Here is a 17413-nt window from a genome sequence, read left to right as displayed (position 1 = left end):
GAAGACAGTCACTTTATCCAATAGATCTCATCTGATTATACTTTAAACAGTTGCAGATCACTAAATATAAGAGATAAGATCCACAGTGTTGTGCTAACACCTACAGTGTCTGCACCAGCAACAAAACGAACACCGTGGGAGTTTATTCAACCCTGCAGGCATTGATTCAACTCTCTTTTCCCACATGCTTTTTGCCTAAACAAGATAACATCCAGAGCTACAAGGGCCTACAGCAGGACATGTTAAACCAACTATATTTGGTCACCTGCCTTCAGTTCCCTTCATTGATCACAGGCCTTTTCCCTCTCACTTCACACTTCCTACTCTGCGTGGGTTGCAACCGCGCAAACTATCTCTTTTAAAAGAACCTGCACCTTCATAGCTGCTAGGAGAAAAGCAGTAGGAATCCACCTGACCATGTTCAGCGAGTGAAGTCTCCTGAGCCCAAAGGCAATCTGAGATTAGATCTCAAACTGATCCAGATTCAGATGTCCTGCTGCTCAAGCTGATTTGCAGTCACTTCTTGTAGAATGTAAATCTGACCCAGAAACCACACTGCTTGGTAGAAATGCTTTGAGTTCAGTCCCTAGAGACCACATGCTGAGCAAAAATGATGTGACGGATGGAGTGAACAAAATGCTGTATGTACAGTCTTGCCAAGTCACTCTCTTCAGACAGAGGAGAAAGTACTAAAAAAGACATAAGATGCCTAGTCATCAATGTAATTTAGCAGCATAGTACGCTTTACAGATTCCTGGCATACAGGTTACTGAAGAAGGCATGTAAATACACACACACACACACACACACACACACACACACACACACACACACACACACACACACACACACACACACACACACACACACACACAGCGACACGCACATGCATGCACACACACATACGGGGACTGGGATATTTTTGGAAAGTCTGTAAATAATAGGGGCAAACTGCCTGTCGTAGCGAATGGTTCTTGAGTGAACCCCATTTCATGAAAATCAAGTGGGATTTCCATTTGCTTTATCACTGACAGCCTTTTCAGCAGAACGGAGATGGCTTTTAAAGTGGCTGTCCTGATGTGAACCCAGCCGAGCATGAACCGGGAGTGGGAGCCGTACAGCATCTGACTGGAGCGCATTCACGCCCACAACCTTGAGAACGAGAGTAAGGGTCAAGGAAGAGTGGGTAGCATCCAAAGGAGGACTTCACCATCGCCTGCCAAAACCCAACCAACAATAGGACACAGTTCAGAAAGCTCAAAGACTCTACACAAGAGCAAGCACGCACTGAGATATTCGCCAGTGGCCAGCAGACACATAATCACTCATAAAAAGCTCCCCCCATAAAGGACAAAGAAATGATTTCAAGATATTACTAAAGACCATGGGATTTGTGGGATAAAAGAATTTGTGTTTGCTGAAGACACTGAGAACATTTAAAAACCATGAGATATATATTTAGTAGTCATGCCAAAATGTTTGAGTGCAGAGATGTCCAACAAACAAGGGGTTTAAAAAGGAGATGAGATTTGGAGTATTATGAATATCAGGTTCTGTACTGAGACCAAGCTACCAAACAAGCTACTCCTTAATGGATGCTGTAATGATATCACACCATCTCGACACAAATAAGGATTGAATTGAAATAAGGATCTAAATTTGAAAGAAGTGGACTGAAAAACAACCAACATCTAATGTCAGTATCTGCGTAACACAGCAACACACATATGTAGTTCACTGTCAAGAGTCTGCACTGAGCAGTTGCCTAAGCACGCAGCTAACAAGGGGACCATAATTTGGTTTTCATAAAACGTAAGGGGGGGAGGGGGTTCCATATTGGTCCTTACAGTAATTACAGGACCTAGAATTGCCTTCATGCTGTCTATTTGAACAGATAATCTTATTTCTCTCCATTCAGCTGTTCCTTACAAATAACATGTAAGAATGTAAAAGGTATAAAAAAATATTTATTTTCATGGTCACAATCCACTGCACTTTTCTGTAGATTTGATGCACCCAGGTATACTTTCTAAAATCTATCTATTTTATATATGTAAGTACAATTTTAACAAGGCAGATGTGCAGTCCACATATGGCCATCTAGTCTAATCAAATTTCAACCAATTCATCTATCTGTCAATTCTTTCATTTGTTTTATTAGACTTAGAAATGGTATTTAAAATTTTTAAATAATTTAAGTGTAGGTGGTGGAGTATGAGTGTAAGGGGACTGATTTATGTCAAATAATTATGTCCGGTGCATTGTTTTGTCAGATGCTGTACACAGACCAATCACACATCAGGAACATAAACCCAACCCCACAGAGGTGTGTGCTTGGGCCTTGTTTAGTCATCACACAAAAGCTCACACAGAAGGTAAACTTAATGCATCCTATATGGTAGGGTGACCAAACGTCCGTATTTCCCGAGACATGTCTGTATTTCACGTCCTGTCCTGGGCATGAAATACGGACATGTCCCGGGAAATACGGACGTTTGGTCACCCTACAACTATATGGCTATACACACACACACCCACGTGCACACACACACACACACACACACACACACACACACACACACACACGCTAAGAAGCAGTTGCATGTAAGTCAGTGTACATAATTGACCATCTACGGCATGTGAGTAAGCAAGACCTATAAAGAATGGGCTAAGCTATACAAAACCAGCTGCACTGTGTATGGCGACTATAGAAAGCCAACGTCAACATGAAAGGAAAACAAACTCTTGGACATTTCAGAAATCCATGTTTTTTAAGTCCGGAAAAGAGGACATGTCTGTGGGAAAAAAGAGGACACGTGGACACCCTAGCAGCGAACACGACTGTAAGTGACCTAGCCTAACCTCACCTGTGGAACTCCTGACCTGTTTCCATTTGCTAAGATACCAATCACAAACACACACACGCACACGCACTCGCACACACACACACACACACACACACACACACACACACACACACACACACACACACACACACACACACATCCTGTACTTTGCTATTAGGCTAAAGTGATCTATGCTGAGATAAATATAATAAACAGTAACATTAACATGATGAACGTTAAAAATGCAACAAGCATTCATCTGAGAAAGAAAAGTAAAAGGAAGATGTAGATGTTACACATTTTCGGCTTTTAGAGTTTCAATATGGCTAGCAGCTAACCCAGAACTACCGGACCACGACGTGTACAGTATGTGGACTTAAAGCTGATGAGAGGATAGTTCAACACCTAATTTTTCTGTTTAGACGCGAACATCATATGCATTGCTATTATCTATGGTAACTTAGCTAAGCAGCTAATGCAGTAAAATTGACTGTGAAAGGACAGCAGTAATTCGAGACTCTGTAAACAAAAAGACCACCGGGGATAGGAAAGTCTTTGGACAGCATGCGTTGATCTGAGAAGATGCTGTTATGCATGTTTTTGAGGCACTGTACACGCTATCGCTAATCAACACCTTGAAGCCATTACAAGCCGACAGAAAGCATTTTGTGGAGGACAGTGGAAGCGTGATAAACTCCAATGGGATACGGCAGTGCGGCGAGCGAATTTGCGGGCAAGTCTCAGTACAAGCACAGGCATTTATTAGGCCTGACATATTGATTGGGTGTATGACAGGTGTAAATGACTGCCCAACGAGTGGTACTGTGCTTGATCATACAGTGCTGGCAGAAACATTATGGTCATGATGAGAAAACAACCCAGCTTCCATTAATACAACATCAGGCTGGGGTGGTTTTAAGTGATGTATTTCTCTCTAAAGTCACTGTTTAACTCAAATGAAGAATAAAGACCAGGATCTTGTCAAGCATCCTGCATTCTATGAACAAATTTAAAGACCAGTATATGAACCTTCCCATTCCTTTTTGGGGGTGTTTTACTTTGTCTACATATACTTCCATTGAGTATATGTATATATTTTCCAATTTACCTATCATATTATTAATCGAAATAATAATTTTATTTTGCTCCTTTTAAGTTTTATTCCTAAAATCTTAATACTTACAATCTTTTAAGCTAAAAATGAACCCATTACTATGCTGCTAAGTGTAAAATTGCAGCTTAAAAACCTTCTTATGTAAGCGATTTCATTTGATTCCAAGACAGCCATGAAGAAGTTCAAGAACACACACACACACACCCCCACACCCACCCAGCCACACACACACACACATACACACACACACACACACACACACACACACACACACACACACACACACACACACACACACACACAAACACACACACACAAACACACACACACAAACACACACAGCCTTCTGTTCAGGATCCTGTTGTCCTTGTCATCTCTATCCAACGGCCTAATCGGAGGGGATTCCAGTGGGTCAAACATCGCCTGCCAAGAATTATGGGTATTTTCTTTCTTCAGTAACAGGGTTAGGCATCAGATGATGGGGCCAATCCAAAGCTCCTACCTCAGTGATTGGATAAATCATGCAATTTCAAGGTCAACTGGAATCCAATCAAGGAAGGAAAGTGTGGTATAGCACAGTTTGAAAGAAAGATGCGACTTTTCACCTGAAATGTCACATTTATTATTCATTTATTTACTGTTGGATTAAAATTTTTTATCATTTTGTATCACTTCTAAAAAATAAATAAACTACCAGAGTGTGAAGTTAATTAAGATTCCTATAGAAAATGCCATTAATTAACAGCCTTAAGTATCCTTTGTTCTACGGCAAGTGGACATGAATACAAAACAGACGTGATCTAGAAAAAAATCACTATTTATGGGACTTTTCTTTTTCTGTTAGCACTTAAATACCTTCAATTCCTTCTTATATAAATGAATTTGGACAATGAAGTACAACAAATATATAAAGCGTGTGTTCTTAAAACCAGTTTTATAATTTTTCAAATATTTTACATATGTAATACCCAACAAACAAAAACTGCCTATGTCCCCACCCATCACATCAGTCCCACACACTTAGACATAGAGCACAGTGACCTAGAGACGCAGAGGAGGAAAAATAAAAAATGATAGAGAAAGAAAAAAGAAAGAAAAGACTACATGCATCCATATATATATAGAAGGCTTTATATAAAATTTTGGAGTCCGTGGGAAGTTTTATCCATTCACCCAGAAGAGCTGTGAGATCATACACTGATAATGGTTGAGAGGGTCTGGTTCGCACTCTCCATTCTAGTTCATCTCTGTGTGGGCCAGTCCTGTTTTTCAATCTCACTCAACCATGTCTTTATGGACTTTGCTTTGTGCAGTGGAGCACAGTCAGACTGAACAGAAAAGGACCTTCTCCAAACTGTTCCCACACAGTTGACCAAAATAACTTGGTATGCTGAAACATTAAGATTTCCCTTCGCTGGATTAAAGGTGTCTAGATCAACAACCCCACATCGTCCCTCCTCCCCTAAACCTTACAGTTGGCACAATGCGGTCAGGTAGGTAACATTCTCCATGCATTCACCAAATCCAGACTCATCCCTCACACTGCCAAGTAGAGAAGTGTGATTCATCAATCCACACGACACGTTCTCACCGCTCCAGAGTGGCCGTGTGCTCTAAAACACACCATCCCGACACTTGGCTTTGTGCTCGGTGCTGTAAGGCTAGCATGCAGCTGCTCGCTCATGGAAGCCCACACCATGGAGCTTCTAACACAGAGAGTCTGTGCTGATGTTAATGCCAGAGGAGGATTGGAACTCTGCAGTTACTGAGTCAGCAGAGCGTCGGCGACTTCTACACACTACGTGCCTCAACACACTAGCTTTGACTTGCTGTGGTCCCTAAATGCTTCTACTTTCCAAATAGCGCCACTCATGGCTGATCATGGAATATCTAGTAGGGAAGAAAGTTTATGAGCTGTATTTTTGCAAAAGTGCCATACTACTGCAGTAGCACACATTCAGTGAGCTCTTCAGAAAGACCCGTTCTTTCCCAAACGTGTTTAAAGTCAAACTGCATGGCTTTATACACTTGTGGCAGTGGGACTTCATGAAACACTGAAGTCAAGGTGTGTCCTAAACTGTGGGCAGGAGAGGCTTATAGGTGAAGTTAAGCTTTCCTAGATATGTCAAAACTGTCTCCCAGATGGAAAGGAATTTCTCCCTAGATCCCATGAATGAGTATTTTATCTTCAGCTGTATAAATTGGATCAGGCCACTCAACCACACAGATGTCTTGGGAGGGTTTGTTGATTTCCAGTGTAATAATGTTCTTCTCTGAGCAAGCAGTGTTGTAAAAGCAATGTTTTTATATCCTTTCATCATTTACAATTTTATTGACAATACCACCAAACATGAATGCTACTGAACTACACAGGGGATCAATAATTGCTGCATCTGGTAAAGATTTTAAAGACTGCAGACCAGTAAGTTGCACGACCAAATCATCTGGATCAATCTGTCAAGGGCACTACGGCACCTATCAAAGTGTACATCTGAGTTAGGGCACATTTTGGCTGGATTTCCTTTACAAGATGGAGCTAGATATAGAACCTTGATTTGTATTATGCTTCATTTTGCACAAGAGTTTCTACCCTGAATGTTTGCAAGGGTTGTGTTTTAAAGAGGAGCTATACAGTTGTTTTGCTTAAAATTAGCCTTTTGATTTAAAGGGGACCCTCTAGCTTGTCGTCTAAGACTGAAAGCAAAGGTATGTTTGGAAAGTTGGCATCATGATGCTGAAGAAAGTAGGTGGGGGCCAAATTCATGTCATAGGTATCAAAACTTGCAAATACATAATTTATGTACAAACCCATCAATTACTTGATGGAGGAAATTATGATTACTGCATATAGGATTGTATCAATAATGAATAAAGATCCCCCTTTTACATGTAGTTCAATCCCTTTAGTCCAACTAATGAATCGCTCTCCTTATGTGTACTTAGTGCCTTTTCCCATGTTTAACCAGAAAAGATAAAAAAGACAACAGTAAAGGAAAGGAATTGTGCCAAAGTGCAGAGTTTTGTGCAATACCCCTCTAAGGAGAAAGAAAGCAAGCATAAGTTGTGAAAGTCTAGGGGTGTCCCTTCCCAAAACCATCCCATAAACCAAACCAACCCTAGTCTGTACTTGTTCCTGTCCCTGAGGCAAGCTACAGGCTAATCTCTGCATTCACAAGCCTCTGTTACTGCCTGTTAAGATGTCTAACCAACAAAGGCTGACAGTGATCAATGCTGTATTGCAAGTTCATAACCGTCAAGCTGAATGTTTGAAAAGACAGCAACAGAAATCAAAACAAATACATGTATGCAACGAGTGTTTATATGTAATGTACATTAGCTCAGCATTTGCAACAACAACAGTAACCATACCGTTGTAGATAAGTTCAAGTGTGAAGATACACAGTATGAGTCAGTTCCAGACAATATGCTGTCATCAAGCTTTATGGTCTAGCTTTATGGTCTTTATTTCTACTCTTTGTTGAATCTCTGAGCGTGTGATCGAAAACTTCTGAATGTGAGCATGTCACCCTGTACGTCACACACAGCTGGGCTGGATATAACTGATGGAGGCAGACATACTTTTGGTAATTGCTTCTTTTGACAATAAATGTGGCAAAGTTATTGTGAGAGTTGTGCTGAGGTATTGATAAATCCTAATAGTAGCTCAATGGTGCTTTAGGTTATGGGCCCTGGCCCAGTGCAACATGGTCTCTTTCAGCTGGATCTGGAAAAAAAAAAAAAGATCAAGAACATGTGGAGGGTGTTTCCTTGGACGGACCGGGAAGTTGGTGTCCAGTGAGTCCCAGCTCTTCATGATGGGTCCTAGACCATTGTTGTCAACCCAGGGGGGCTCAGCGAGGGTGTGGAAGTGAGGCGGTTCTGGACACACAGTTCACACAGTTGCTTGTAGTTAGTCTAGTGAGGCCTGTAATGGTTTCTCCTTAAGGGAGCTAGGGTGTGTGCTCTGATCTCGTTTGGCATTCTTAGAATTGCTCATTTTGCATGTAAAACTTTAGGCTGAATCAAACTGGAACAAATATCTGAGAAAAAAAGTTGATAAAATTATTCAAATGTAGAGACTGGGAGCCCTCTCTTCCTTTCAGCTCATTTACAAACAGATACCTTCAGATGCTCTTAAAAATAATTTAAGTCGGTCAAAAAGAGAATGTATTACTTGTGTGGAGCACATGAAAAAAATACCTCCTTCTTTCACTGTGTCTTTTTTAAATTTTAGAAACAAGCTTCATCTGTTTTATCGCACTTGCACTCTAACAAATTCCACCTCTCCACACACACGCACGCACGCACGCACACACACACACACACACACACACACACACACACACACACACACACACACACACACACACACACACACACACACACACACACACACACACACACACACACTCCTCCCAGGTGGCTCCTAGTCCGGCTTGGCTGTGCTGCCTCTGTCTTTGTCACTCTTCTGCCATCTGGGTGTGAAGCGGGCGCCAGGCTCCGGGATGCCCCCTCCGGAACTGGCACCCGCCTCCCGCACCCGCTCCACTCTTTACTTTGGCTACTGCCTGCAGTGGTGTTGCTAGGTAAGTCGTCAACTCCAGCGAAATACCATGGCAACGTCATGGGGACCGACCAATGACAGGCGGGCAAGGCGGACGCCTCGCAAACTTCAGAACTTTGGCCAGCTCGCGAACTCCTGTGAGCGACACACTGTTCCACCTCATTTCTTCACAGATAGACTGCCTCGCACCAGGGCCTCAAGAGGACCAAACAATTTTCTCTTTCCTAAAGCACGCTGTTAATCAAATGTCTCCAGAAAGCACTTGGATGTGGTAAGTTACAGGCTTGCTAAGCAGCTGTCCAAAGTTATGATTTAAGTCCCTAAAACTCTGCCAGAAAACTTCTCCTTTGCCTCCACAAGCAATGAATAATACACTACTCTCCATAAACAGCGGTGGGAGTTTGTCTTAACTGTGGCGTGATGGCACTCTGCATCTGAACACTGCAAAGTAACTGCTTTTTTTGTCTGTCTCCTGTGGATACTTGAAAAAGAAAGGAGACCGTTTGTGAGACAAAAGGCAGAGTGGCACGCAAACAAAATTTCTCCCAAAGTCTCAGAAAAGTGATAAATTCCTGATAACAAAGATTTCTGCCTAGACCCGCCAACTTCTAGAAAAGTCCACCCGAAACACCAAACTCCTCATTCTGACTTCAGCAGCGCTTGTCGTTTCTCTACGGGGCTCATGAGATCCAGTTTGTTCTAGTCGTTCTGTTACGTCTACCTGTCCTGCTGTGTACCATTATGAGGAAGCTAAATTTGAGCTCCAACCATCCAATCCTAAACTGGGACACCTTCCAGAAGCGCCAAGGGGATGAGGATGCAAGCCCGAGCGGCATCGGCCCGCCGGGGCATCGCAGCTCCTGTTGAGAAGAAGTGAAGTCACGCCGGCCTTATAGCGCACATCCATGTGCCCAGCTGTGGTTACTGAGGCACGGACAGCAGGCCTAACGACGGCGCCGGGAAGCCGATCTGCAGGATGGTGTTTTACGAGGCCGCTAAATACGCCGAGCTGACGAGGTGGTGGCACACCTGTGGATGACTTAATGGCAGATCCAGAAGAATCCAGGAAAATGAGCCTCCTATGTTATTATTTACTTTGAGGGATCCAGCTTAACCCTGTCTTAGGTATTTAAGAGTTTAAATAGAGCGCACTCATTCCAGTTTTTTTTTTTTTTGGTACAGGACTTTGTCGAACAGGACATTAGTTGCCTTGACAGTGACATACTTAAATTTAAGTATTTAAGTCTAGTACACCAAAAATCTAGTACACCAAAATTTCAAAGCCCCAGGATTCAGTCAAAACCTCAGCCTTAAATTGCTTAATTTTCTGAATGAGTTCGACTGTAATTGTTATGACAAACATGAGTGGTTATAACAAGATGTGGATGCCAAGCAGCAACTGTTCCAAGTTTCTTTCACTCTAGTGTCTTCTGTGTGTGTGTGTGTGTGTGTGTGTGTGTGTGTGTGTGTGTGTGTGTGTGTGTGTGTGTGTGTGTGTGTGTGTGTGTATATGAGTTTATGTGACTGTTAAAGTTTCTCTGACTCAAACTGCTTCCCTTTCCCTGTCCTGGGCTGCAGCAGACAGTCCAACACAGATCCCACGAGCCTGACTCTGTGTGTGAGCGTGGTGGACGAGTGGGTGTTGATGGCGTGCGAGTGTGTTGGCGTAGGTCTGTGAGTCTGAGCTCGTCTGCTGCCGAGCTGATGGGAGAGCGTGCGGGCCTGGCCAGGAGACGGAGCCTGCTCAGGTGTGAGGCTCTCTGGGTGCTGGTGGCTGACTGTGGAGACACTGATGCAGCGTTTTCTGTAATGAAATGGCAGAGTGCGGGTGATCTGTGCTGTGCTTGCAGTACTGTGTGAAGCCTATTAAGAAGATGTGAACTACTTGAGCCACTAGCTGGGAAAGAAAAACGTCCACAGGCTCCTTATGGACACTGAAAAAGATCAGTGAAGGAAGGGGCTGAGTTCCACGTTATCGGGTAGTGAGACCAGCCTCCAGTGGCGTCTGCATCTGGAAAGAATTCAGACCACACTGAGGTTGTGCCAGCTTTCGTAAAGGATGTGGAGCGGTGGCGAGAGCCAATCAGGAGGGAGCTGAGTGGGAAGCGTGCCTCCGTGCTTGTTCGAGGAGGTGTCACTCTTCCCCAGCTGCGTGCGAACTCACGCCTGGCACTCCGTCAGGCCTGCCGAGAACGCGGACCAGAGACGTGACGATTTCCCTGTCGTTGCGGCTTACTCGGGCCGCCAGCATACAGTTGTGATCAAATTTATTCAACCCCCAATGCTGCGAAGGGTTTTATGGAATTCAGTGCACATTTGTAATTGTGTTCATAATGAAATCTTACAAGGACTTGTTAAAGAACTAAATGCAACTAAGATAGCATCAATTTTTTTTGTCATAAAGTATTAAATGGCCTTTTTGTGATTTCTTCATTGACACAATTATTCAACCCCTTTACGACTACCACTCCTAAGAACAGAGGTTCATTCCAGTGTTTTCCATCAGGTATTGAAAACATCTGTGGATGTCAACGAGCAGCAATCAAGCATGATAAGCACCAATTAGGCAGATTTAAAAGGACTGTGATACTCAGCTCCTTCTAGACATCTACTGGTGTGTTTCCAAGCATGGTGAAGGCAAGAGAATGGTCCCAGAAGACAAGAGAAGAGGTTATTGCTCTTCACAAGAATGGCAATGGATATAAAAAGATTGCGAAGTTGTTAAATATTCCAAGAGACACTATCGGAAGTATCATTCGCAAGTTCAAGTTAAAGGGCACAGTGGAAACGTTACCTGGTCGTGGCAGAAAGAAGATCCTGACCGCGACTGCTGTGCGCTACCTGAAGCGTAATGTGGAGAAAAATCCCCGCGTGACTGCTAAGGAACTGAAAAAAGACCTGTCAGATGTGGGCACTGAAGTTTCAGCTCAGACAATAAGGCGCGCACTGCATAACGAAGACCTCCATGCCAGAACGCCCAGACGCACCCCCTTGCTGACTCCAAAGAACAAGAAAAGTCGACTGCAGTATGCCAAAAGTCATGGGGACAAGCCACAAAGGTTTTGGAACAGTGTACTGTGGTCAGATTAAACTAAATTAGAACTGTTTGGGACAATGGACCAGCGCTATGTTTGGAGAAGGAAGAACCAGGCTTATGAACAAAAGAACACCTTGCCTACTGTGAAGCATGGCGGGGGGTCAATTATGCTTTGGGGCTGTTTTGCTTCTAATGGTACAGGAAAGCTTCAACATGTGCAGGGTACCATGAATTCCCTTCAGTACCAGGAGATCTTGGAGGAAAATGTGATGGAGTCAGTCACAAACCTGCGGCTTGGGAGACGTTGGACCTTCCAACAGGACAATGATCCGAAGCACACATCCAAGTCCACTAGAGCATGGTTGAACATGAAAGGCTGGAACATTCTAGAGTGGCCATCGCAATCACCAGACTTAAATCCAATTGAGAACCTCTGGTGGGACCTAAAGAAGGCAGTTGCAGTGCGCAAGCCTAAGAATGTGACTGAACTGGAGGCTTTTGCCCATGAAGAATGGGCTAAGATACCCATAGGTCGCTGCAAGACACTTGTGTCAAGCTATGCTTCACGCTTGAAAGCTGTCATAACTGGAAAAGGATGTTGTACTAAGTACTAAAAAATAATGTCACTAGGGGGTTGAATAAAACTGATAATGATGTGAGCACAGTAAAGACATTTGTGGTTATTCCATCATAAATATTATGTTATGTTTGTCTAATTTATAAGTGCCTCTTTGATATAATTGTAAATAAGATGACTGAAATGATCAAAATCAATGTCAAACTGGCCAAAACACTTTATTTCAGTGGGGGTTGAATAAATTTGATCACAACTGTACATGCCAGTCTCATTTGGATGGACAGAGAGGGATAGAGAGAGAGATAGAGAGAGAGAGAGAGAGAGAGAGAGAAAGAGAGAGAGTAGGGGAACAAAACAGGATAACGACGGTTGATTCTCCCAGACATGTGTAATTGTGTTTGAGAGCTGGACTGCCGTGTCCATGCGGAGTGCGGAGGGGTACGGGCTCTGGCGTGGGCACCCGCCCCCTTCTGAGCTGCTTTAATCATGGGTTGAAGGAGCAGTTTAATTGTCGGTGCTGCTGGTGACCAGGGCAGCACATCTGCTTTAGAACTTCCCCTCTGCTACATCCAGCAGCACAACACAGGCCAAAAGAAGTGCCACGCTCTCTTCACCTCACACGGCCCTTTAAAATCAGGCCTGGCGAAATCCGACTGAACTCCACACTCATCTTATGCCATTTTTGTACTCAAATTATTTGTTTTAGATTGTTTAGGTTTGTTTTAGATTGTTAATTATATGGATGTACACCAATATTTCTATTTTTAAGACAGGATGTAAACCATTTTCACTGTGAGGTGACCATACACTGTTTAGAGGTATGAAGTAATGTGGTGTAATGTTTTATTCTAACGTGGTGTGAGTCATGGTGTCTGTGTGTAACTTAATTCAGCTGGTGTCAGGGTAAGATTGGCAGTAAAGTCCTGCAATGGCTCCTGAGTCAGAGGCCACAACCTTCTGCTCTGCGCGAGACAACTGCAGATTCTGCTCCGCAATAAAGACTCTCTCTCTCTCTCTCTGTCTCCTTGGATAAGGACATTGTGCAAGCGTTTGTGTAAGAGGGCTCAAAATGTAATGCTGACATTCCTGGCATAAAATAAACACCCACCAATTGTACTATTCCATACTGTCATTTACTCTAATACTATACCCAGAATATAACCATAATATAAGACTAGTGTGGAAATAACTCACAATCTGCTTATGATGGCTTTTCATTAACATATATTTTAGGGCTACTCAATATATTGCTTTTAAAAAAACATCACAATACTGGCCTTTGCAATATTGTGTGCCAATATGCAAACGAGGTCTCTGACAAATTCCTATTTTTTTCTTGTGTTGTGTGAGCATCCTGACAGATCTCAGACCAATTCTGAGTGTTGTGATGAATCATGATTTTCACAGGATTCAGTCTAAATAATTTTTGTCAGAATAACGCAGACCAATATTTAACCAAGTTACAACAAGCATTCATCAAATTGACCAATTATATATATATCAAAGCAAGTCAATATTGATATATACATACAGCATATTTGCCCTGACCTTGACTTAGCATAGTAGTGATCACACAACGATCACTAATCTTACAGGCATGGGATGGTGCACAAAGCGAGCGGGTGTATGAAGACCACCCTGCAGCCTACAGCATAGATACCACAAGGGCCCTGCCCAGCCACACCCCCCACCCCCCACCGGTGTAATGGCGTGCAATCTGGGATATGTGTAATTCAGAGCCATACGCACACAGCAGGGGTGGCTCTGCGGGCTGTAGTAACCTGTGCTCTTGGCACCTATTAAAAGTACCTCTTTCAGCACGTTTTACCCCCTCCTCCCACCCCCCCACCCCCCCCCCCACTCTGGGTCTATTCAGAACCCCCCGTCACCACAGAGTACTTTACACCCTATGATCATCCTGTTTGAATGTATTATATCGCATTTGGTTACTGAAATAATGTCATTTTCATAGCTGTGCTTATTGCTTATTCTGGTACGTAGGTGTGGCCACACTCACATGTACCCCCCCGCCGCCCCCCCACGCCAACACACACACACACACACACACACACACACACACACACACACACACACCTGTCACGTTCTTGTTGTCAGCTGAGTTCCATGGCTTACCAAAAGAATGCTGGGTATTTCAGGGCTTCCCAATAGCTCAGCAGAAACAAAGAGAGCTGTAGCGTGAGCACCAGAGCTTCAGGGCAACCTCGACACATAACGGCCAAGAGGCTCCATGATCTCCCCCCGCCCATCATCCCCCCCGCCACCCTCAACTGTACTGTAGGTCCTAATGGATGCAGCACGCAGCATCAGTGCTCGGTTATGCTATTCGTTAATGTTAATCATTATTGCACGATATTCCTACTTTACGCTAAGGCTGCTATATACAAATTAACTCACTAATACCTCAGAGGAATTTCTAGCGTGAGCTGTGCTTATCTCTGACCCTGTAGATGAGCGGTTTTTGATGAGTCATTGTATCCACGTGGTCCAATAAGCATAAGTACCTTTGGTCAAAGTAATGCCGGCCTGGGTGCCTACCCGTCTTTAATCATATCATGTCAAGAGTCCCCCTACGCACTTTACTATATTGCAACACACAACACACAGAATATAGCTATTTAATCGTAGGAAAATATTTTTGATGTATCATCATGTAAACCTTCTGAGATAACTGATCATAATTGATTTGAGTTCATTGAAGTCGTGTTATAAGTCTTCCTTGTGAAATCACCAGAAACAGGATGCAACCCACTGCTAGGCATTGTGCTCCTGTATCACAACTGTTACGTGTGGACGTGGGAGGGGCAACACAGGATTAACTACAGTGAATTACAGCCTGCATTTGCACTTCAAAGGGCCCTTTAATGACCTGAGTTTGTAGAACAGCATTTCAAATCCGATGTGGTCTGCATGTTTAAAAACCGGAAAAGAAGCTGCTCGCTCACATGAACATGAACACACACACACACACACACACACACACACACACACACACACACACACACACACACACCCTAAAACAAGATGTTATGTAGATATACACTCACCGGCCACTTTATTAGGTACACCTGTCCAACTGCTCATTAATGCAAATGTCGAATCAGCCAATCACATGGCAGCCACTCAATGCATTTAGGCATGTAGACATGCCTAAGACAATCTGCTGCAGTTCAAACCGAGCATCAGAATGGGGAAGAAAGGTGATTTAAGTGACTTTGACCGTGGCATGATTGTTTGTGCCAGACGGGCTGGTGTGAGTATTTCAGAAACTGCTGATCTACTGGGATTATCACACACAACCATCTCTAGGGTTTACGGAGAATGGTCCAAAAAAGAGAAAATATCCAGTGAGCGGCAGGTCTGAGGGTGCAAATGCCTTGTTGATGCCAGAGGTCAGAGGAGAATGACCAGACTGGTTCGAGTTGTTTCGAGCTAGAACGGCAACAGTAACTCAAATAACCAGTTGTTACATCCGAGGCATGCAGAAGAGCATCTGGTCAAAGTTGAACCTTGAGGCGGATGGGATAGAGCAGCAGAAGACCACATGTCAGCTAAGAACAGGAAACTGAGGGTACTATATATATATATATATATATATATATATATATATATATATATATATATATATATATATATATATATATATATATATATATATATATATATATATATATATATATATGCCTTGAAGGTGTTTCTGTAGAACATCTGCTTTGACGAAGTTTATGTGCTTCCCAGCCCATGGCCATATGTTTGACTTCAAAGTCGTGAAGATTCATGGGGTGATTAATGGTGGCCATCCGGCCCATTCGACAAACCTAACACCAAGACGACAACTACCTAAAGCAAAAGTGAAGCCCTGGATTAAAGTTCAGTGAGTTCCTGGATTTAAGTATACTGAGCTCCTGGATTTAAGTATACTGAGCTCCTGGATTTAAGTATACTGAGCTCCTGGATTTAAGTATACTGAGCTAATGGATTTAAGTATACAGTTTCACTCCTAAACCAATCTCAATGGCTGCTGCTTTGCAGACTATCCCGTAGTTGGGTTATACAGCACAACTGGAGGTAATACAGTAGCTCTGTAAGATGTCAGAGCTAACCTGTGCTGATAAACATCTTGGATTAGGGTCAGGAGAAAGTTCTCAAGGTTCTTCTGCCAACTCCTGCTGAATACCATTTAAGGTTATTTTACGAGCTCCTTAACCAGCTTAGTTTTAACCAGAAGGAAGCTCTCTAGTGTGTGTGTGTGTGGTGAGGGGATGGGGGAGCTTAACTTTCTGTGCATCATATAGCTAACTCCATGGTTATTATTCTCAGGTGTGCTTGAAGGTCAATGCTGGGTAATAGGTTAAATATAATAAGCTCATTATTTCTCATTCAGTATAAGCTCACTGTCAAACAATGCATTTCTTTTTGACATTTACAAATACAGTTGACTCGGTGCAAATGAAGTGCTGCCCCTATCAATAATTGCAATAGCAAGACTTACTTTTTTGTAGTTTAATAACTTAACAGTGATGACACAGGAGACATGAGTGGTTAACAACCAGTTTTGCTTGCAATGCTGAATACTGTCGAGGCAATATTGTCGAGACTACAGCACATAATTGGTCTTATTTACACTGCATTCTTACCGTTCGTGTTCATGATGAGAAGTGTCTTCGTCTCCAGCGATAACCGAGCAGGTTACAGTTCTGGCGTGTTCGCCATGGTCCGTGTTTTACCGGTGTGTTTTTTTAAAAAAAGAGAGGTCCTGTGGAGAACTAAACAAGTTAATACCACGATTATTTCCTAACCCTTACAGCAGAAGTGGGGGACGTGCCGGACCAGGTCCAGTTGAGCTCCCCTGACAAGGTGACAAACGGACCGGGACTCCGAAAATTACGGTGATGGGTGTTTCCTGCGTGGAGAAAGCGCTCAGAACACTGTTGTTGCCGCTACTGAACTGCCCAGACCGCCTTTGTGGTACCACCGGTATGGCATAGCCGAGTCAGAACCCAGGAGACGGAGCGCGGCACCTCTCCGCAGAGCGTTCGGTGTGTGGAGCGCCGTCCTGTAGTTGTGGCTCGCGCCGTCCGCTGTCACGCGCTGTCAGTGGATGTGACATGCTCGCGCGCTTCTTCCAGTCATGTAAAGCCAAGCCGGCCGCAGTGGGACCGGCGGTGCGTAGATGCGCACAGGACAAAGACTGCTCTGTTTCAATTGCGCGAAAACGATGCATTATAGGAAACACCAAGGAAGAATAACTTGCAAC

General features: G+C 43.4%; 1 protein-coding gene across 5 annotated transcripts in view; it reads right to left on the bottom strand.

Moving 5' to 3' along the window:
• Positions 1–17413, bottom strand: part of LOC143482390 (actin-binding LIM protein 3-like) — a 55161-nt gene extending 37748 nt beyond the window's left edge. For all 5 annotated transcript variants that reach the window (XR_013122205.1, XR_013122206.1, XR_013122207.1 and 2 more), the window contains exon 1: positions 16794–17413. Coding sequence is in view for 1 of the 5 variants with exons in the window: in XM_076980732.1 (XP_076836847.1) it covers positions 16794–16806 (13 nt within the window). In the remaining 4 variants the exon portion in view is untranslated. The remainder of the gene's footprint in view (positions 1–16793) is intronic.

The sequence above is a fragment of the Brachyhypopomus gauderio genome, chromosome 18 (assembly GCF_052324685.1).
Source record: "Brachyhypopomus gauderio isolate BG-103 chromosome 18, BGAUD_0.2, whole genome shotgun sequence".
NCBI classification, from domain to species: domain Eukaryota; kingdom Metazoa; phylum Chordata; class Actinopteri; order Gymnotiformes; family Hypopomidae; genus Brachyhypopomus; species Brachyhypopomus gauderio.
This window is presented reverse-complemented; position numbering and strand designations above follow the sequence as displayed.